Source organism: Erpetoichthys calabaricus, chromosome 9 (genome assembly GCF_900747795.2).
Source record: "Erpetoichthys calabaricus chromosome 9, fErpCal1.3, whole genome shotgun sequence".
Lineage (NCBI taxonomy): Eukaryota > Metazoa > Chordata > Cladistia > Polypteriformes > Polypteridae > Erpetoichthys > Erpetoichthys calabaricus.
Genome location: NC_041402.2, coordinates 76,553,262 through 76,576,824, shown reverse-complemented (window position 1 = coordinate 76,576,824; position 23,563 = coordinate 76,553,262). Strand labels below are relative to the sequence as shown.

At 34.5% G+C, this 23,563-nt stretch overlaps 1 protein-coding gene across 1 annotated transcript in view; it reads right to left on the bottom strand.

Moving 5' to 3' along the window:
* Positions 1-1,792: 1,792 nt before the first annotated feature.
* The window catches only part of ap1g1 (adaptor related protein complex 1 subunit gamma 1), a 207,609-nt gene continuing 185,838 nt past the window's right edge, over positions 1,793-23,563 (bottom strand). The window contains exons 20-23 of the mRNA XM_028809775.2: positions 23,445-23,546; positions 14,266-14,426; positions 7,389-7,487; positions 1,793-6,878 (exon numbers count right to left, since the gene is read on the bottom strand). Of these exons, the coding sequence (XP_028665608.1) occupies positions 6,777-6,878; positions 7,389-7,487; positions 14,266-14,426; positions 23,445-23,546 (464 nt within the window). The 3' untranslated portion in view covers positions 1,793-6,776. The remainder of the gene's footprint in view (positions 6,879-7,388; positions 7,488-14,265; positions 14,427-23,444; positions 23,547-23,563) is intronic.

Below are 23,563 nucleotides of genomic sequence, written 5' to 3'. Positions count from 1 at the left end.
TCTGGACTACACCTAGGGCATCATACAGTTAAACTTTAACAAGTATCAGAATGAGATATTGGAAGAACTTTGCCACCATGATAAGCTCGGCCAACTGTTTTTCTCTAGTTTGCCTGACTTCTTATTTTCTCCACAATACCCCAATTTTGGGTTAATTACTCACCACTGATCTGACACTCCATGTTGTACCCAATGCTGCTTGATGGCAACATAACATAAAACTTGTGTTGGTCTAATATACGGCTCCTCCAGACAACAAACTGAAGTGATGGGCCATGCAAATTCACAGAGCAGGTCCCCAAATGCTAAAGTGCATAGTGTGTAAAAAAATAAACTGTTTTCTGTTTCATCACACACAACAGAGTTCCAGACTGTTTCCAGAAGCAACATCAGCACAAGAACTTTGTGTTGCGAGTTTCATGAAATGGTTTTCCATGGCAGAGCAGCTGTACATAAGCCTAAGACCACTATGCGCAGTGCCAAGCACACACACACAGCTTCTCATGATGGTTGTGCCATTTCTGAATTCATCTCTCCAGAATTCTCATGCCAAAAAATTCCACTGGACCAGAGATGGAGATTGACAGAAGACCTGTCAAAAACCACTTTTGCCATAAATATGTGAAGAACATTATCAAGGCAAAAAGAGTTGCTGCAGTTAGTCACTTCTGTCATCACTACAGGAACGGTAGAATATCATGACTTCAGTCAATTATTGATCAACAATGTGAAATCTGTGTACTGCCAGGCCTTCACGTTTGTTATATCCCAATATGATTAGTAACATCACAAAACTTAATGTACCACGATTCAAAGCGGCATTTGAATGATGCCAGTTTCCTTTTCCCTTAACCTTCCCAAACCTCTCTGCTGGTTCAATTCCCACCTCTGCTTCACTTTATTGCCTCACTTAACCTGCCTGTACTTCAATGGAGCAGAGAACAATGTAAACAAATGTTCTCAATTTTTAGTTGCATTGGACAAAGGAGTCATCAAAATGTTTAATTGTAACTACCAAATACACCTATTTACTGTGATTACGGTAGTTTGCTATTAAATCCATTTTGACCTCCCAATTATTACAGTTAAGTAAGAACAGTATATTTCACAACTTCAGAAACTTTAGGTGACAACTGAAAAAAAGTTAACAGTGCCCAATCTGTGCTCCACACAAGACCAAGGGGGGATAGGCTGCAGTGCTATGCCCCCTGGGTATTTGCAGTAGTACAAATATAACGTGTCTAACTTTGCAAATGTATAACATATTCATAGCATGAATGCATTCAACCATACGTTGGGATTTAAATAATGAACATACATTTAATGCTTCATAAAAAAAAAAAAACACACAGCCGGTATATGAAACACAAACCAAAGCAGGCACTTGGTACTCCACTTGAATTTCTTCATCCAATTTTGTGTTACATACATGCAGAAACAAAATCAACCCTCAGAAATTTTTTCTGAACAATTCTTTATTCCTTTTGTGATTTCTATATTCATGGTTTACAAAAAGAGGTTCTTTTTTCAGAAATTTATTTTTAGCAACCAATAAGTGAAGCTTGAAAATGGCCAGTTCTAGTCTTGCCTTTAAACTCTAATCTTTGTATATAAATATCTGTTAACATTCAACTTCACAAGTCCTTTCCACATGAACTGCAGCACACATTTTGTAACTACTGTGCAGTGGTTTTACAAAGATATATGCTGCACACAATATTGGTCTGCTTCATTTCCCTGCACAGTGAATGTTTAATTTTGAAACAAATGGGAAAATCATCTCACAACAATCTATGAATGTTTTTGCTTTTATTAGTCAGTGATCATAGATTTTATTCTTTTTTCCAAACCCAAAGACAGTAACAGAGACTTACTTTTGTACAACTCCTTATTTAATCCTGACATTTTCATTCACTTGCAGTTTAAAAGATGTTCAAATTTGTTATGTCAAGGAAGGGACTCAAAAAATTACAGCTTTATTAAGTTATTAACCAGTAATTTCTTGTGAAAATAAACAAAGGTGTATATTATAAACTGTTTAAAGACTGTTTCAAGTACAGGAATAAACTGTTATTAATTTTAAAACAATAGTGGTCTGCTGCCAGGGTTCTCTGCACACTAAGACTCCAATTCCTTGTCCAAAGAGAAAAATACATAAAACCATAGAAAATATTCACATAAAATTAAATGGAGACTACACAATTTTGATTTGTCAGAAACATTTCTTTTTTCATTTGAACAGTTTATAGTCAACTTTTCTGCTTCTAACATACTTTCACATTGCAGGTCAGCTGGCTCGGTGCTGTTTTAAAAAGACTGAGAGGGAGAAAAGGCAGAAAGGTGACTATTTACACACTGGTACTCACATGCAGTTCTGAGTGTGAACTACTGCAACTCATCCTCATGTTGCGCCTTTTACCTTGAGAAGTATGGGAGGTACATGCACATATGAATAGATGTACCAACGTGTACAAAATAATGCAAATATCTCAACAGATGTCTCACTTGTCCATTAACAAAGTTGTCAATCATGAAAATAATTTGTTATTAATGGTAAAATTAAAAATCACCTGATTCCATAAAACGTGTACATTTCCAAAACCTATTCTGAGGTTTTAAAATATACATTTTTGCAAAGGCAACAAAAAGAAAGACCAAAGCATTTTCAACAATACTAAACATAAAAACATTGAAATAGGCCATGAAAAGAAAAAAGTCCACATCTTTTCTCAATAGAAAATGGCAGAATATGTAGAAATGATGGTAAATGATGCTTATTCAATGTTTTACTCAATGTATAAATGTAAACATTGTGACAACAATTATATCTTTGAAAGTTTTACTGAACAGCGATAAAAGAATCTTTGACAAATGTTATGCAAGACTGGTGGTCAGACTCCTCTTGAAGGGGTAATAATGGACAAAATACAAATAAAAAAAAAAAAACCTGCACAAATACCAATTTGGGTGAAGCATTATAAACCTGTTAAAAACCAGTTCTTGGCACATGACAGAAAGAAAGGAATCAGGTACGTTTGCATTTAAATTTTCTGATCTATAGTAAAATGCATATTGGCCCCCAACCCCAAATATTTACATCACAGATGGTGGTCAGCTTTCCATTTCCCACTGATATTTGCGAAATGTTGTCACTTAAAAGTACAGATAGTAAAAAATTCCTAAACTCCCAAAAAACCCAAGGGGGGAAAAAATACTATGAATATTTTAATTACATGATTATTGTCTTGAAGGTGTACACAGTGCATCCTCTCTGTTTGACTGATGACATTTAATTTTACCAATATTAAGTTCAGATCAAAACAACAAAATGCACAGTAGGGACAGAATGAATATCTAATAAAAACCAAATATTAAGAAACTCAACGAATGGCAAGAAATTAGATCACTTTAAACAAAAAACTGTTCTGCCATTAAAATTAATTTATATCTCAGCATAATCTTGTATCTGCATTAAAAATAGCTAATGTACATAGAGTCTGAGACTTGAAGGTTACATATCTCTAAGGACCACTTCAATCAACTGTTTATAATAATAATAACTGTTAAACAACTTGGGAATGCAGTACTTAAGTTATCAGCATTTTTTTTTTTAAACAGAAAGAATGAGTGAGTCTGTGTGGGATACAAAAATGTGGTTAAGGGTAAGATATAGGACTGTTTTGAGGTAAACTCTTATTGCATTGGTAAAGGGGGGGTGAAACATTTTCTGAGGAGAATACACCAAGTAAATAATTCATAAACATAAGGATTCACAGTTTCATAAGCAACTGCACAGCTCTTATAATCAAGCTGTTAGGCAAGCAACCTCTTGACTCTTGTACTTTCAGTGGTTTCCACATTAATTACTAATGAAGAGTTTTGAACCAGGACAATGTGAAACTTTTTTGTGTTTGCTAAACAACTTTGAGTATAATGCAAATTTGTATTAAAAGGACCTATCTTTAAAATCAAAGACTGATTAATTCAGTAGTTCAATAAGCTATGGTTGTGAATTATTTATACATTTGGATACAGGCAATCATACCAGCAAATTTGAAATGGGATTAGCTTCAGCAATATTTTGTACAGTTATTTACAATATACATGTAGCAGGTGCTAATGTCTCTATATCTTTTTTTGCAATATACAAAAGGTTTATGAAAACCCACCTATATAACAAACCAACTAGGTTATAATATAATAGAAAACTAATCCTTAATGTAATCATTTTTGAATATTACTATATTTTCATCTGTTTGCAAAATTAGATTTAGGGAACCTGACTAACTAGTATATTAGAAAAAGACCTAAATATATATATACACTCACACACAAAATGGAATATCAATCACTGCAGGCCACTGCTTACCAGCATTTTGTCTGAACCAATTTTCTTGAACTTTATTCTAAGCTCAAATGGCATGAATATTAGACGTTTTAACATTACTTTGGTCATTGCACTTACTGTTATGAGAGGTCATTCATTCAGTGACAAAACTTTACCTTACCATTTCTTCTCCCAAATATTCGATTATCTTGTAAATATAAAATGCACATTATAAAGTGTAAGCTCTAAGCAACTGTTTTGTGAGGTATTACAAATATTGTTTTAATTATTTTGTGACAGCTAAGCTACAATGCAAAATCACACATAAAAAAGAAAAAAAAGTAAAGCTGGCATTAGAATAAAAATATACATTGAAATAAACAAAAAATTGAAGGAATGCAAAGAGACAGTATGAAATAATCATTTCTTTATAAGAGAAAATAAATTCTTTTTGCTATACTTAAGGAAATTTTCAGATTCAAAGGTTTATCTATATTTATAATTAAGACTGCCTATAAACAAATTTACCAACCAATGCCACATGTATCACTTTTATACTAACAATATTGAGGCCACTACAGCCAATCTTAATGTAAAAGTAATATACCTCTTTCCACCCATAAACATTTAAGGGTCTGAGCAAAAACTAGAAAAAAAAACAAATACTGAATTCAGATAAGTGCAGTTAGCACTTAAGAGTTTATACTGCCTACACAATAATAAAGGCACTCATTTTAGCAACTGCAATATTTTCAGCATAGATTTGTGTCTAAATATAAAGCATCCCAATTAAAAAAAAAAAAAAAAAGTTTAGTTCTTTAATGTCAAATGTGAACTATAGTACAGTCCTAATAAAACTTTTACAATGGCCTGATGATGAAATACGTGACCTTGATGGTGCAAAAGCTAATTCAAAGAAATACAAAAAGTACCAACACTACATTCAAAGTCAATTCAAATGTTCATCTACAAAGACTGCTTTTGTTAATGGATGCTTAAAAAAATGAAAACTGAAGCTGCATAGCTTGGTTTACTTAACCAGATTGACAGATATATCTATGCTGCCAAGTTGCAAACATGGGGCTATTTAAATAAATTGAAGAGACAAGTTTGGTGAGTAAAATTCTCTACAATTAAAGGCAAATTTTAACTTATGCATTTTTAGCTGAAAAACATTTTATTGAATTCTTTAGATTAAACTGCACATCTGTACATTGAAAGCATAGCTGCACTGTTCATAAAGAAAATAGTCTGATGCTTTTTCTATTAGCACAAAATTTACATGAAACCAGTGAAATATAACTCAACAGCATCTACATTCTCCAATAAACTGAAGTTTACAATTAGGGGCACTGGCCCACTTAAAAGGTCAATGGATGAACAGTAAAGACAATGTGAATTATTTTACAAGAGATTTTTTCTCTTTCATTTTAACAACAGTTGCACCCCCTTTCTAAGATGTTACTAGATGCAAGTGAAAGCTGTAGCGCAAAGTTTTTACTGTACGGACCTGTGTTAACAAGTATATGCAAAAAGGAGAAAATTACACTTTGTGGCAGCTTTCATGTAATTTTCAGAAAGTATGGAGGAAAACAACGTGTTTTTTTTCTTAATTCAAAAACTAGATTCCTTTCTTTCATTAGTGAAAATAAAAATATTTTCGATCCTACATGTTTTTTAAAAAAGCATTATAATGCAATCTTATACCAAAGAAATCACACTGAAATTCAACTCTGCCTGTCATTTTAGAGACATGACATTCAAAATTTTTCTCTTTGTGCCAGATGTAAAAAACCTTCACATTCAAATATGGAAAAAGAAAAAATCAAAAAACAAGAGACACAGCCCAGCTACAGTAAATGGCCAAGAAAGTAGTATAATATGTAATTTAAAATCATTATTTTTGTTTACAGGTTAAGAACATTGGCTGCAGACAATGAATTGTTGGTCAAAACATATAATTTAGGTGCCAAAAAATTAGGGGAGAATTTGCTCAAAAATGTCCCCACCATTTATTTTCACACAACTTAAAGATTCAAAAATCTTATAAAAAGCAGCAAAGACCCCACCACAAACTTAAATTAACTGACAGAATAGATCATATCTGCAAGGGCTTTTCAGTTGCTGTGCACTTATTAACAGTTAAGGATTAAACAGATGCAAGTCAATTATGCAACCTGACAGCAAACAGAGAGAAAAAGGACATAAGGTGTATGTGGGGAGACAGAGAAATAAACTTATTGTCAGTAGACTTCTTCAAAGATGAAGGGTCAATCAATCTAGTAGTTTTTAATGGATATGTTTTCCAAAAACATTATTTCATGTCAGAAAGATTCCATTGCTCCCTGTGCATCCCAAGGTTGCTTTTTGAGAGAGGTCTTCATATGGGATCATTCAGTAGGATCTTTTCAAAAAGTTTCCTTTTTAGGTGTGCAAGAAAGCAAAGTAATCACTGCCAAGACTGTGCAGGAAAGTTGTTGACTTCTGCCAGATCCTGTATAGAAGAACCTTTATGCATATAGGTCAGCTTGATCCTCATCCGGAGTTGTTGCTTTAAAACAGAAAATTAACTTCAGTTGAACACTATTTGGGGTAGGCAGGTTGGCATTTTAGATACCAATTGTGTGAGACTCTAAGATAGTCAATCCTCCCAATTTGCTTTATTTTAATACTTAAGTATGCCTTAATTAAATTACTGTTTTACAAGCATATAGCATTTCAGATATATAGGTAGTAAATGAAAATAATTTAAAAATAGTAAAATATTTATAGAAGAGGAATATTACACTTACGGCATTAAGGCATCAATAAAATATTTGCAGATAAACTTCTGATGTCAAACAAAGCATTTTGATTTTGTATAGCATATAATACATCATGTCTAACAAGTCAAACTGTGAGATATATTTACAGCTTTTATTTACTGCTTAAGGGCTTTAACACCTCATTCTACTTGACTCAAAAAATATTTTTTCCATACTCATAATTTAAACAAATGTTATTACTATATAAAAATAAAGGAAGAAAGGAAAAAACATGCATAAACAATGGAAACACTGACCTTCTGTGGGTTGAGCACTTTGATGACTTGTGTCACTGTTCCTGTGTTCAATGCTGGGACAATATTACTACTGGGAGATAGCAGCTGCAGCTGGAATGTCTAAGAGAATAACAAGAAATGTGATTTTACTGTGTACACATTTAACTACTGGTATATTAAGTTGTATCTGAAAGACAAAAAATAAGTAAATAAAAATTAATCATACAACACAAGTTTTCTTTACCAAATTTTCTTGTGGAGGGCTCAAAGGGAGTAGGGTAGAACTGATAAACTTAGTTACATTCATCTCCTCTAGACAGTAATTTTCAATTTTTTCAATTTCAATCTCAGAGATATTTTCAGAGAGAATTTCTTAACCTCAATGTACATAACACTCATTTAAGGAAGCAAAACAGACCCTGTCAACTATATTGTTAAGACTAAATAAATTCCACACTAGGTTTTTAATTTTCAGCTACTAATATTAGAGTAAAATCAGTCTTTTAGTTTTCATTTTTAATTCATGTGTATGGATATATAATGTAGTCATATTTTCATTGTGCTGGAGCAGCTGTGTGAAACTGACTTTACAATGGCTTTCATTCTACTTAATTCATCAGTTCAGTTTTTATTTTGAACAGGAACTTCTCACTTGCATTTTTTCATTTTATGATCATGGATAATTACCTAAACAAGTTTAATAATACTTCTCTTTCAGTACAGTGAAACACTTATTTGCAGGAATCAAGAACTTTTGAAAACTTGCCCAAGTGAAAATTTTGATAATTAAGCTATCCCATTACAATAATACAGTAATTAGTAATAATCTTAGACCCTGTGCATAATGTTAGAAAATGTATACTGTACATTCAAAACTGTTAAGTGGTGAAACAAAACCCAAGACTCGCTTGGTGTCTATAACTACATTTAATTGAAAATTAAAGCTATGACAACCGCATCAATTTATCAATAGGTAACGCTGCATCATAAAATGAAAGGGCCAAATTTGGCAGGAAACTGGGAATACTTTGTAACCAAATAACTGTCATTTGAAGTCTTGCTGTCTGGCTTTTAAAATAGACATGTCTCAGAAAATATCAAGCCTCAAATATTAAAGCTTTAATTATTTTGCTTAGCATTAGAGAGGAGGTCACTCCTGCAAACTGAAAACCTCAAATGACAAATTCATGAATGTCTAGGGTCTACTGGAACACTACAATGTTTAATATTAATGGTTCATCCCAAATATTAACTAATCTCAGATACAACACACACAACAATAATTCATAACGTTTTGTACTAAATTAATAAAGTTAAGTTTGCAACAAAACAAAAAAAAAAACTAATAGCAAATTAATGTAAAGTGGAAAAAAAATGTTGTGAACAAAACAGTGTCAATTTACAAGGCAATCTTGTAACTGTAGAAATGGATTTCAAATATTTCAACCGTAAGCACTGTAAGACTGGGAATGCTTATTGGTAAAACATATAACATTAGCTTTAAAGACTTGTTAGATATGTCTATGTTCTAAGTATGTATTAAATATTTTAAACATGGGAAAAAAATTTGCCACTTTGGAACTTTGAATATCAGACTATAGAGTGTGAAATGTAAACTAAATGTAAATGTCTTAACTTTAAAATTTTCAATATAAATTATAATTCAAAATACACATCTTGAAAAAAACAACTGTTGTAAACTGTTTAACAGTAAAAGGTAAGTTGATGACATTAATCTTGCTCCATCTATTGTAGGGTTGCATGGTATATGTATTGGTGCTGTAGAGTAGAGGTCTGCATTGCCACAGGACTCAACTCATTTATTTGGAGGTGCAAGACTAAAATGTAATAGTATTGAGAATATGCAAGTAAGTTGACTTCATTCCTGCATTGCTGAGCGGGCCATCGGACTGTTTATGAACATCTGAAAAAATTCTTGAACAATAACTTATATAAAGTTATTAAAACAATTTATCATCAATATAATCAATAGTTTCACTGTAAAATCACATACAATCGGAAAAGAAAAGCTAGCGTGCGTTTCCTATGCAACACTTTTTTTTTTTCTTTTTTAAATGAGTTTTCTAATTAACCATTGCACGAATAGTAATGCATATGCATAGCAGTCTGTAGGACATATGCACGACAGCAATTATAAGGTGGAGTGCGGTTTTTTTCCTTTACTTTGTATCTTTACTGTCTTACCTTTGGGTGATCAGGGTTAGTAATGTGGCTTGCTATGCTGAGGTCACCTTGCGTCTTGCAGGTGTGTATGAATTTCGCATACTTAAATGCCTGACTTTGCGGTACACATGCCAAAACAGCATTTTTCTAGAAATGTGGCCAGATTTTGTTTCTAAAAGTAGCAGGAATATAATCAGAACTTGACACATATCTTCATATACCATGGATGTTTAAAATTTTTCTAATAAAACAATTGGGTATTTTTTAATATCAGCCAGACCGCTTCAGTACTTTTTCAGTACCAGCACTGAGGTCTAAAAGCTGGTATCAATACCAAACTCAATCACTGAGTACCATCCAACACTAATCTAGTCTTGTCTCTCCCTTTTTTTTTTTTTAGCTATGCAAACTTTGTTTTCCACCAATGAAATAAGTTCTTGTGTTATGCTTAGACTTCATTTTTGTCAGTATCCTGCTTGCTGAAGCCAAAATATTACCAAAAATTGACAGAGCATTCTATTTTTTTTTTGTTGCCAACTTGTCTTTCCCCTTGTACTTGAGTCATCCCTTTCTGACAGAGGTTTAGCAAAAGTGTTCATGCTGTCTCATGCCTAGCATGCTGCTTTTGCTTTACATGAAGAAAGGCTGGGTAAGTGAATTGTTATTATGTAAAATAATTGAGAAAAGCTTTTGCTAAAAAAAAAAACAAAAAAAAAAAAACATACAGACATACGCAAAATGAAGTCATTGTCAGATTAAATTTGGCTCATTTTCTCTCACTAATGTCCTAAATAAGATATTCAGATTGAAGACATTTTAATATTTCAATTTAGTTCTGAATGTTCAAATTAAAATATTATAAAAAATACAAGAAAAACAAATGTAAATTTGATAACCCTCATCAGTAATGTTTAGGAGTATGTGAATTTCTTTTGATAATACCTGCCAATTACATGTTTTAATATCAGGCTTTTTCTTTACTATAATACTTAACATGGACACAGCATTTGTTAAAATGTACCTTAAGGTGACAAATTGTGTATGCAAAGGATCTTTTTCATAATGAAAAAAATGATATTCACAATGTTGACTTGTTGAACAGTGCTGAAACAAATATGTTTGACAACAGAATGAGCAAGGGCAGGCACATAATTAGAAAGATATATGTATCCCTAGTAATTAATGGTTAAAATATATGTTTAGATTTTTATGCTGTTTGTATTATTTAATATTTTTCAATGCTTGGCAAATATTAAAATTCTGACATTTACATTTTCAAATAGTCTCTGGCTGACAAATCTATATATAATACAACTGAATAAGAAAATGTATGAGAAAACTAAATAACTTCATACCATTAACAAAAGAAAACAATGTTTAATAACAGGCAAAACATACAACTCATAAAAAGATACCATTTAAATGTAAACATTTCCTGGAAGGAAAATGCTTCAGTGTGAAGGTCTAATAAAGCAAAACAGATGTACATAAACATTCATAGAGGGAAATGTGAATTTCCCCTTGGGATTAATAAAGTATCTATCTATCTATCTATCTATCTATCTATCTATCTATCTATCTATCTATCTATCTATCTATCTATCTTACATGAATGAGATAAATGGAATTTAAATGAAAGAATGGTATACAGCACTGCTTAAAAGTCTGCAATTATTTATTGTAGTTACTTAATTTCAATATACTGTATACAATAAAATTACAACCCCAAGTCAGAAACAGTTGGGTATGGAAAATGCAAATAAAAAAATGCAGTGATTCTTAAATTTGCTTTCACAGTTATTTCATTGCAGATAGTATGAACCCAAGATATTTCAAGTTTTGTTTGGTGAATTTCATTATTATTATTAATTTTTTTTTGCGGAAACCGCAAATATCCTCCACAATTTTCTATGGCTTTTTTCGTGGTAATATTGCACTGTAGAGAGAACAGGAAGCAACCATAGAGGAAAACGTGGCTTGGGATGGTAAAAGTAGCCAATCAGGGGCTGTTGGGGTCAAAGAATGTCAGCGCGGCTTTTAAAAAGGGGGCCGGTGACCAAAAGAAGAAAAAAATTTTTTTTTTTTGTAATTTGTGTTTCAAATTCCTGTCTCTCTGCCTGCCTTCTGTTGGGTTACTTGTACTTATTCGCTTTGTCCTGGATCGTTTCGTGGTTGGGGTCTGGACTGTCTGCCGTCTGCCTGTGTACATGAGGACTGTAAGTGGATTCATTGCCATCCTGTGAAGAAAGAAGCACTCCTGAACCAGTCCACCCATCTTCACCATTTCAGGAACTACCGGTAGGACTATCTTTACATTCCCATTCAATGTGTGGATCTCTAGACTATCTACTGTATTTTCATCATTACATTTCATCCATTGCTGTTTATCATGGACTTTACTGTGTGTGTTTTGTTTGTGCTTTGTTGTATTTAATGTATAATCGCCATAAGGAGAACAGGGGTGTTACAGTTGTTTTCATTACATTCTTTATTTGCTGTTTGATTACCGGTTTGCTTTGTTTTTGTCTCTGTTTGTGATTGCGTGTGGTTCAGGTCAATGCTGGCTGTGTCCCTGGAATCTCCACCATAAAAATAAATAAATCACCACCTTCGAGACGGTATGAATCTTAGCGGCACCGGACCGCTACAGCGTTATTCATTTCTCCTTGTTGCTGATTGACTGCTGCCCTGTGACACATCTCCAGCTGAATGTTCTTGTGTTTTCCTTTTTGTTCTTCTTAACCCTTAAACCGCCGCAACCGGCTATAGTTGTTTCCCAGTGCCATTTGCCAGCAAGTAGGAGCTGAGTATATTCAGCGACGTGCATTCACTGAACGCCACAACCAGCTATAGTCAGTTCCCAGTGCAATTTACCAGCACGCCAGAGCTGATCAGTCAGTGTCGTACATTCGTTGAGCAGCCAGCTCATGACCCACTGCCGGCCCCTGCAGCCTCACTGTCTCTGGGATTAAGCCGCTGCACTAGACTAGCCTGCAGTCATCAGCGTTTACCTCTGTGTGCTTGCGTGCAGTTCAAGCACAGTTGACTCGGTGATTTACTGAATTTCATCAATGGCGTCAGTTGCACCTCGTACATATTGTTCCAGTAGTTTTTTTAAATAGTTTTTACAGTTCATTGGCAGTGTGTGAAATGATCAGTTTTGCAGTAATTGTGATGCTCTTTGCATGAAAAAAAAAATGTGTTCCATTAAAATTTCACTTTTTCTTTGTGAATTGTGACGTTTACTTACAAAGTGCAGAAAAAAAAATATTTGGCGCCCAGGGATGCATTAACCCCCCCAAGTATGTGGCAGTTTAAGGGTTAAAGCCCCAAGATGTTGTCAAAATGCCCTGCACCTTCTAAGGCTTCTGGCAATGAAAAACTGCTTGCATGAATTGCAGTACATATAGCGGTAATATCGTATTTTACATTCTAGCACTGCGAGTGACATATCAGTACAGTATACGGGTTTACCTTTACATTCTTTTTTTTAAGGTGATGTATTAAGCGGAGGTTAAAATGAAATTAAAGTGTTTTGGGGGCATATTTAGGGTTTAAACTATAAAAATAGGCATTTATTTAACCACATCCATAATTCACGGTTTTTCACAATTCGCGGGTGCTCTGGGAACGTTACCCCCACAAACTTCAGGGGTGTACCGTATATCTGTTCCTGCATTTCAGACCTGCAACATATTCCAAAAAAGGTCAGGATGGTAAAGCAGTTATCACTTTGTAATGTCATCATTCCTTCTCACAACACTTAACACATAAAATGAAGTTGACTAGACAAAACATGAAACATCTTGGATTTGTACCCTCTGCAATGAAATAAAAGTCAAAGTAAATTTAAGAATCACTGCTTTTTTATTTGCATTTTCTATACAGTTCCAATTTTTTTCTGATTTGGGGTTGTATAAAATAATTGCTTCATGTAATCTTTACTTTTCTATAAAGGTTCATTCCATTAAATATCTGTCTACATGTCCTGTTACATGTAATGGGGGCGAACAACAACAACAAAGAAAGAAAAAAAATCATGCCAAAATCAAGGGTAGTAGACCTCTAAACTCAGCTAGCTTCAAGTGCACCTAACCAGGAGTGAGCAGGGAGCAAATCTTTACAAATGTTTTTGTCTTATTCATACAAAATGAGTGGCGACAAATCATTTCAAGATAAAACAGCTTCAAGGGGCCCATAAATGAAAAGGCTGTTGATGCCCATATGGGAGAAATTACAAAGTAATTTCAAGATAATAGGCAAGAATTGGCAAACTTAAAAGATTCCCTCAGAGAAATACTTTAACAGAGGACATCACAAAGAAAATGAAAAATATTTAGGCAAGATATGACAAGAAAGAATGTTGAACTACTCTAATTACATTTGTACTGTATATAAAAATGTTTCAAGTTTTTTTCCAAATTAAAAGGATCACTTGCATATAACAAAAAAAACAACAAAAAACAAAACAGAATTTAACAATTTTCCCGCATTTTCTATAGTGTCTGAAAATTCCACTCTTAAAACAGAAATTAGCCAGGAACATTTACTACTTATAAACATAAGGCATAATTCTCAATTTAATGTCACACAATTACCTTATTTCTGAATGTATAAAATGCAAACAGATTAGTTATAAGCAAGCAGGTTAAGGAGTACAATATTTTGATGCAACAACTAACAAAACAAGATGCAAGTATTTACACAAGATTACCTTTGGTACTGCAGCTTGAAATACAAAATCTGTCATCTCAGCATCCATTGAGTTTGAGGCATGTATTGTAATTACTGCAATATTGGGATTTGTGTTGGACCTTTCAAAAGTAAAGTCTATTTTCAAACCATTTTTATTGTAGGCTGTCATGGGTGGAATACCTAGAAAATAAGCATAGATTATTCTTTCATTTTCAGCCTTCTGATGTTAAAAGTTAAAATATACATAAGGAAACTATCATAGTTATGTCTACAGACACACACTGTATATCTAGGCTATTCCATTACGATCAAGTCCCTGAAAACCAAATTTCTATATGAATAACATACCTTTTCACTTTCTGAATAGATAATTTTTTTGTTTAAATAGACCTATTTGGGTTTTGTCAGCATACATAGTATTGACATTATTAACCAATCGACATTTACGGAGTAAAAATATACTACACTAAAACTTTATTCTTTGTAATGAAACTTTTTTTTTTTTTTTTTAATTTGACATTGTGCCACATTAGAAAAGAATCTTAGGAATTAAGAAGTAAACATTCAGTTTGCGCAGGTATTATGCTGAGTTAGCTTTGTGTTTATACACATAAAGAACAAATACAAAGTCCCCATCGCACTACATGACTTGTCCAATGATTTTCAGTTGTAGACTTCTTTTACATAATCTTAGGAGTGCTGGCATTTTCCCATGATTCAGAGTCGTCTAGATAAATATCCTCAGGGTTTCAGTCAGACTAGTCTGCATCTTTCCAGGATATAATGAAACAGGTTTGCTTTTTTTCTTAAACTGTAGGGGTCCCTGTGTGTATGAAAGTTGACAACTAATGTGTGCTCAGCCAGAAGTAATGTACAATGCATGCAAGTTAGTCAAAAAGAAAAGAAGGAAAACAGGTATTTTGGACAATGAAAACACAGAAGGGAGGCTTGTCTGTCTGATATATCACATTTGTTGTACAACAACAGAATGATGAGACAGCCTGAGGTTAAACTCGCAATATGTGGAAAACATTCCCCAAACCCGGCATTATCAGGCATTTTAATTAGCTGTCAAAAAGTGATGAGGTTGAGAGACTTTAGAAACTTGAAATTGTTCTAAGTCGTCATGAGGCAGTAACGTAATCAGTCATCCCTTGCATTTTCTAGTTGTGCAATGTAATACCCTGAAGACGACACGGTTCGGCAACTGCAGTTATGTTTGACATGCTCTCCAACAAGAAGTTGTATAATGTGCCACCGACTTAAGGAGGAACAACTGACATGCAACTGGTCTCCGCCACTGGATTATTAAAAAAATCTGTCACATTTTCTAAATAAAATCTCTCACAATTACGGGAGCATTACTCAGGTTATGATTCTAAAGGACAGCTCTGATAATGAACATTAAAGAGCATTCAAAGAAGCTTAACATAAAATAATAAAAATGCATAAATTAAAAAGTGGTACAAAAAACATCCAAGTGCTTGGATGTTTCTGGGTCACTGGTGTGTAAATTATCAGAACATCAATATATCCTGATGCTACATAGGATAATTGTCTTTCAAAACCCTCTAGATTTGTAAGGGCCACAGAGAAACCAAAATTAATTCTTTGGGAGCGACAGAGTACAGTGTCCAAGACTACAGACTAGGTGTAATAATCAACTATATCTGGAGATCTGGATAATACTTGCCCATACAGGACGTGGGCAAAGAAATCAAAGAGAAAGATGCGAAAGACAATCTGGGGCTTGTCAAAAAAATGAGACTGGTTTATTTCTGATAAATGGTTATGTGGTCAGATGGGTCTATCAAAGAGTTTTTTGGCCAATGCTGAAAGAAATGTTATATTTGTGTGACACAAATACAATACTGCCCACATGTCCAAAAAACTCTACCTATAAAGAAGTAATGGTAGTAGTATAATTTTGTAAGTCTGCTTTTATTAGCCAGACATCTCGTTAAAACAGGAGAAAGAATGGATGGTGAAGGAATCAAGTTTAAGTAATGCAAAATAACCAGTTTCAGTCTGCTGAAAGCATGAAGATTGAGCAAACGTTAATCTTTCAGCAGGTAAATTATCCCAAACAAAAGACCAAAGTAACCTGAAGGTGGATCAGGGGAATGCTCTATGGTCCAGTCAAAGCCCTGACTTCAAACTGATTGAAAACCTCTGACACAATTTGAAACTTCTTGATGTGCAAGCGTCAATCCAATTAACCTGAACAACTGCCTAAAGAATGAACAGTGTGCAAACCTTGCAAATACTGACATCCCAAAATAATCTGAAGGGCTTATTGCTGCACAAGGTGGCTTTACAAAATACTAACATGTGGGGGAACTACTTATGCAAACATATCGATTTTACTCAAACAAGTAAGAGTCAACAGTAGAAGTAGCTGAGGTAAAGAAGCCCTTATGAGCCCTATACATCACTCCTGACCTGTTGCCCCTATTCGTAAGTCTTCATCTCCATCGAGTTAACACTCACGGGTTGTTTAGAGAAAGATTAGATACCATTAAAAGAATACAGACAACAGCCTGTTGCTTCTGTTAAGCCTCTAATAATGTGCCAAACATCATCAACAACAACATAACGCAGAAGCCACCCTTTGTAAAGAGATGCAAAGTAGCAGCCAGCCAAATAAAAATTTGAGAATAAGCTGCTAACTTCAGCTTCGCAGATGAGTCGCTCTTGCCGAGGATATGATAATAAAAGAATTGAGGTCAACATGTTTACATAAGTAAATTTACTGACACTTAAACCAATCAATCCATAAAAACATGAGTAGAAGATGCAAAACATGTGCAGATCACAGAGCTGTTAGGCAGGAATGACAGCACTAGGGCTGGGTATCAGCACTGATGTCCCAATTCGATTCGATTCTGATTCGATATCGATTTTATCTTGACTGAATTAGCGTGCACTTATATTTTGAAGTGGTGGCTTTTTTTTAGAGATTACTTAACCATCCATAGAATATCCATATTACTAACTGAGAATGCTAAACCGGATGGACGCAGGGACATCCGGCCACGGGCACAAAAGACGTACTGCGCAGGCGCCCCACAAACCACACCCCTCCAAGCAACGGAAACCGAAATGAGGCCACGCGCCCCTAGGACACCAAAAACAAAGGAGTTACACGCAGGCACACATAGCACACGAAACGGTTCGCACACAAAAAGGACGATTCAGCCCCACGACACACAAACACCCCCTCCACTAACAGAAATAAAAACTCAGGCAACAAGTCCCCAGCAAACAAAAAAAAAACAAGCCGCGAGCGCCACACAAAGCCCATTGGACACGAAACGGGACAGACTACGGACATAGCACGCGAAACGTACACAAAAAGGACGATTCAGACCCACGACCACACTAACGATTGCGCCAGTTAGCTGACAGCGCGTTCAATAATAAGTGTCCACTTTTCATGAAAATTCATTGGGATTAATGAATGTCATTTGCAATCATTGCCATTCACTTAACTTCCCTGAAGAAACAAATGGCAATACAAGTAATGAATTTACACGTTGTTGTCAAAAAAGTCAAATTACACTGCCTCCTTTACATTCATATCCTGCATATCTACAGAAGCTTCTAACTAACGAAGTACCTGAAAGTAAAAACTTTATGAACTGCATTACATCCTACAATAGTTCATTTGATTTTGCATCTACCGGAGTAAATATCAGGTCACCAAAAGGCAATGACCCATACTGCTTTCGCGTATGTGGACAAATATTACATCGCATTGGAACAGTGCACCCTCAAACAAATCAAGAACGCAAATATGCACAAATCATGTCGGCACCTACAAAGCGCTTCTGAAACCGCGGAAGAAAAAATGTCTCGGCTCCAAAAACACATGTCACTCCTTATTCCAAATACTGGTCCCAATCACAGAAACATCGGTATCCACTATGACAATGCACAGTAACAATGCACGTGACATCCGTCTTGCCACACTATTAATTATAGATGAATGTACAATGGCATCCAGTCACTTACTCAACACCATTGATAAACTTCTACAAACGTTGATGAATAATAATATTCCCTTTGCGGGAAAGGTACTTTTATTAGGAGGAGATTTTAGACAGTGCTTAACTATTACTCCACTTACAATGCGCTCAGCTATTGTTCAGTCCACCTTAAAATACGCGGACAATTGGCATTGCGTTGATGAATAATAATATTCCCTTTGGAGGAAAGGTACTTTTATTAGGAGTAGATTTTAGACAGTGCTTACCTATTGCTCCACATGCCATGCGCTCAGCTGTTATTCAGTCCACCTTAAAATACACGACGACGTCATATAAACAACAACGAGACCGAACTACAATACATATACAGGCGCGAGACCTGATTGGTGATAATACGAAGAAACGAACAGTCCGCATATTAACAGTGAGTTCGATCCTACTTATTACTTATCCATATTCCTAACGATAAAGATCAAACAAGTCATCAATTCACGATCACGGATACAAAACTAGACGGCTCGAGTAACGGGACCACAAACACGAACCCGCATCAAATAAAAAAAATTCACCTCGGCGCGCTTCTAAAACCGCGGAACAAAAAATGTTACGTGAACAATTGGCATTGCTTTCTAAAGATACACTTGGTACAAAACATGCGATTTCCAGATCCCGAATATAACAATTGGTTATTACAACTAGAACATTGTACACTCACCAATACAGATGGACTTCACCCAGATATTATTACAATTCCTCAACCCTTCATCTGCGACGACTTACTTACGGAGATATTTGGAACAGCGGTCTCATTAGACCAAATGCCCCTTTTAACACAACGAAGTATATTATGTCCAAAAAATATTACTGTTGATCACATTAACAACCAGGTCATTTCATTACTTCCTGGAGAGTCACACCTCTTTCTAAACTCTGACAAAGTTGACTCTGATGACGACAATGACCATCTTAATTTCCCCTTAGCATATTTGAACACTATTAACCCAGCCGGATTACCACAACACAGTCTTAGCCTTAAAAACGGAACAATACTCATGCTATTAAGAAACCTTAACACTAAACAGGGTTTATGCAATGGTACACGTTTAGTCGTCTACACCATAACACACAATGTTATTCAAGCAACAATTCTTACAGGATCACATGCTAACAATACTGTTCTAATTCCTAAAATTGACCTTACAAGTTCTGACCTGGAATTACCTTTTACACTTAAACGGAAACAATTCCCCATTAAACCTGCCTTTGCCATTACCATCAACAAATCACAAGGACAAACCATGCACAAGGTTGGCATCTACCTATCTGAGCCCGTTTTTGTACATGGACAACTTTATGTGGCCTTCTCACAACTTCGACGTTCATCTGACGTTAAAGTTAAGGTCATAAATGCTCCATGCCAAGGAAAACTCATTCAAGGACAAGACACCATCTTTACTACTACTGTTGTTTACAAAGAAATTTTCCAATAAACCTTTACACTGTGCCAAACACTTTATTGTTTGCTTCTATCTGCATCATCTACACCTTCACACTATGCTATATCTCATTCATACATCATGCTCTTTGTAATTTCCCAACACCAGGGGTTGGCGAGCGAAGCGAGCAGGGGGCGGAGCCCCCTAGTATTGATATAACCTGACAAATTTCAGTAACACTTTATTTGAAGGGTATCTAAATAGTCACTTCATATCATATGTATAAGCATGAAATGACTTTTAAGAAGAAACGCTTGGTTAGTAATGAACAGTTAATTTGGATGCAGAACAAAATATCACTGCACTGCCCTCATTCAAAATACACTATAATTTAACTAACATATGTATCGCCACATCAGAGTTCATTGTTTTAATACAATGTGAAGGCATCTACTTTATAAACTATATCATCTTGCAAATAATATTATTATAAAATCAAATACTGCTTCTTAAATAATGTTATTCAACAACCTATTCATGTGTAGACACCCTTTAAACTGTTAGTCAAATTTATTTCCTTATTAGACATTCAAAATAATCTTGAATTAGTCAAAATTAAAGATACAGTGGGAAGACTTGTGTCTTTCTATAATTCTTAAGTTACTCACTTTAAGCAGTCATGTTAATCAGTCTCGAAAATGAGTCCTTACAGTCCTCAGACAAAAAGTGAGCATTTTAAAACTAGGATCTAGAGCTGATGCTTGTTGACAGCGATACTGAATGAATGGAACATAAAAGAAATGAACCTGCCATCATGACTGATAATGCTGCTATTATGGAGCTACTTCAAGTCAGCTGCTTTGTGCACATGCTTACTTTTGTAGCAGTACAGCTAGCTAGCCACATGCTTAAAGAGAAGCAATGTTTACTGGACTTGCCCACACACAAGCTTGTGATTGATGCGGTCACACGATGGAATAGCGCATTGAAAATGCTAGAAAGGTTTTTGAACAAAGTGTGTCATCTCAGCAGTACTGTATATCGGCAGCGAGGTTGGTCCCGGTGTGACTGGTATGCAATGTGCTTGTCTGCAACACATATGCCACAGTTTCCCAGTTGATTTTAATGTGCGACTGTCACATAGGAATCTGCTTCCCTTAATGTTCAGCTGTGCACACATCTGATTTAAGGGTCAAACACACTTATTTCAGTTAAAGAGGACACACCTATTTATGCAAGATAGTAAAGTGCTTTTTCTGTAGAAAGCCTTAACAGATGCATTAGCACCACCAACTGGATCAGATGCCAAAAATGAAGATAAGCAAAAACCTACATATAGTGATTGAGAAGGATACAGATTCACAAGAGCGATCTTGAGACTTTAAGAATCAATATTGAACCGTTTAAACGAAAAATAATGATAAATCATTAAATTTATATTTTTATCCAGGCCTAGACAGCACTGTGCTATCACTGTGCTTACATTAAAACCCAAGTACTGGACTTACTAAACTTTAACCTGATTAAACTTACGTGAATTGGTGTTGCTAAACTGAACCTAGCCTGTATGTGTGCGCTGTCAACCCTTCAATGGACTGATGCCTTGTCCAGGGATGACTCCTATCTTGCACCTTTCCCCACGATATTATACTCAAGGATGTATGCCTAAAACTAGGGCTTGAAGTGGCCTTACCAGTGTATACAGATACCTCACGCTCCAACACGCAACAATCTCCAAGGGGACCCCCAAGACACTTTCATATCATTTAGTTATATCAACATTTAAATGGCATAGAAAATTAGTACTGCAACACAAAGATGATCAAGATGCCAGCAACATAGAGTACTGCCAACAATTCTATTTCAAGCACTGCCTATAACATCAGTTCAATTCTTATTGCATGCTATAGGTCTGCTCAGTATTCTCTCTCAGTGAAAAACATGCCCACTATTAATCCAGCAGCAGCATATATTTGCAAAGTAATAAAAATGGATGGACAGATGAAATAAGCTTTTGTACAGTGAAAAAATAAGATCCCAATGTGTAACTTTTTCAGTTATTACCGTCTAATTGTCTGCAGTTGTCAATGTCAATCAGTAAACTTGCAGATTATTATTTTTTTTTTTTTAAGGAGAATCCATACCCCTTGGATTGAAAGGTCACTGTGGAGGAGGATGAAGTGAAGTATTGTGCACAGCCATTATACTTATAAAATGGCTGAATACCACAATAATATTTTGCTTGGTTAAGATGTTCTGCAATTTGTATGTAATTTTAAGACGCGGATCAATATTCATTTTGGCTTGAAAAATGTATGCATTCATAAGTTTTAAGGCTTTTTTATCTATGGACTAGTGTACCTATTTGCACTGTTGTAAGCTGAAAGAAAAGACAAGGTATTTATTTTATAAAATATAGGTATTAATAGGTAATAGGTATTATTAAATTTATATAAAAAAAAAAGGCTTTACTTTAGAATACAATTTCATGTAGCAAATAAATATATACTATGAATATGAATAAATAAATAACTGACTTGAAAAATACCAAATATATCCATTAACACTAATCTCAGATTATTCCAAATTCTCTTTAATTCATCAAATAAATAAACACAAGAAGAAATATGGCAAACAAATATGTACTGCAAAGGCTGTGTTAAGTTGTTTTCATTAACAGAATCAGTACTTTGTTACTGAACTTTGTATTGAGCACTCAAATGTTATATTTTCTGAGAGTTATATTACTTCAAAAATTCAAGTGGAATCCTAAAAGATTTAATACTTCCAAGATGAATGAGAGAATTTGATAAAAATGTGATCTTTGATATCTGATTCAATTTATATGAACTCATCCTTGGTCAAATTTGTTTCCCATAAGGAGGCTGGGTGGAAACTAGAATTAACTTTGACTTAATAAATATTGAATTTATCCTTTAGCATGTTATTTCTTTAAAAAAATGGTATATGTATATTTGTCATGCAAATATATAAATTTTAAAAAGTATCTTTCACGCACTGGCGTTTTACATTGGAATTAATAGGGCACAGGTACAATTCGAAAACAAAAGCCTAAAACTGTACCAGATACATTCATTTTATCAAACCAAGACAGTTGTTGAGTACTAACTCAAGTCTTGTGTTTATTCACACATTATAAAATAACTTATACATGTGATAGTATGAAATTCAGCTATTTTAAAAGAAGACCAGCTATGCACATGTATATATAGTCTTCTGTAATAACTTTTCAACCCACCTCCTGAGGAGTAGTCTCCTCTGGAAAGATAAAAATCACAGCAAACTTTTCATGACTTTGTTTTGATTTACTTTCGTATTTATGTTAAAACTCAGACAAGCAAGCAGAGAATTAAAAAGAGTACAGGGACGTATTTGGTAAGTTGTAGGCTTTAATTTTCCAATGACGACTCATGCCTTTTTGCCTCCATTGAAAAGTGCCAGTTGGGGCAAAATATTGTTGAATATTTATAGAAAATACTGCATAAAATTTTGCGTGGCAAATACATATATACATGTTTGTGAGGAAATAACTATGACTTGGAGGAAAAAAAAAATCTAAACCTGAAACTATGCATTTCTAATTAGTAATCCTGATCTTGTCCTACCAGTGTGAATAGGAATAATCTAAACTGATATTTAACAATTACATTTACTATTATAGGATAACCAATATAGAAACACACAAATAATCAGAGTCAAACTTCAAATGATAAAACTGTTGATGAATGTCAAAATTAAATGGATATTTTTACCTGCTGTAACATCATTAAACAAAGGCTGTGGTCCTAAGCCATCCAGCAAGAAAGGAGTCTGAGATACTGAAAGAGGAGCCGTAGGCACTGTTACTGGACCCCCTATAAATGTGACATTA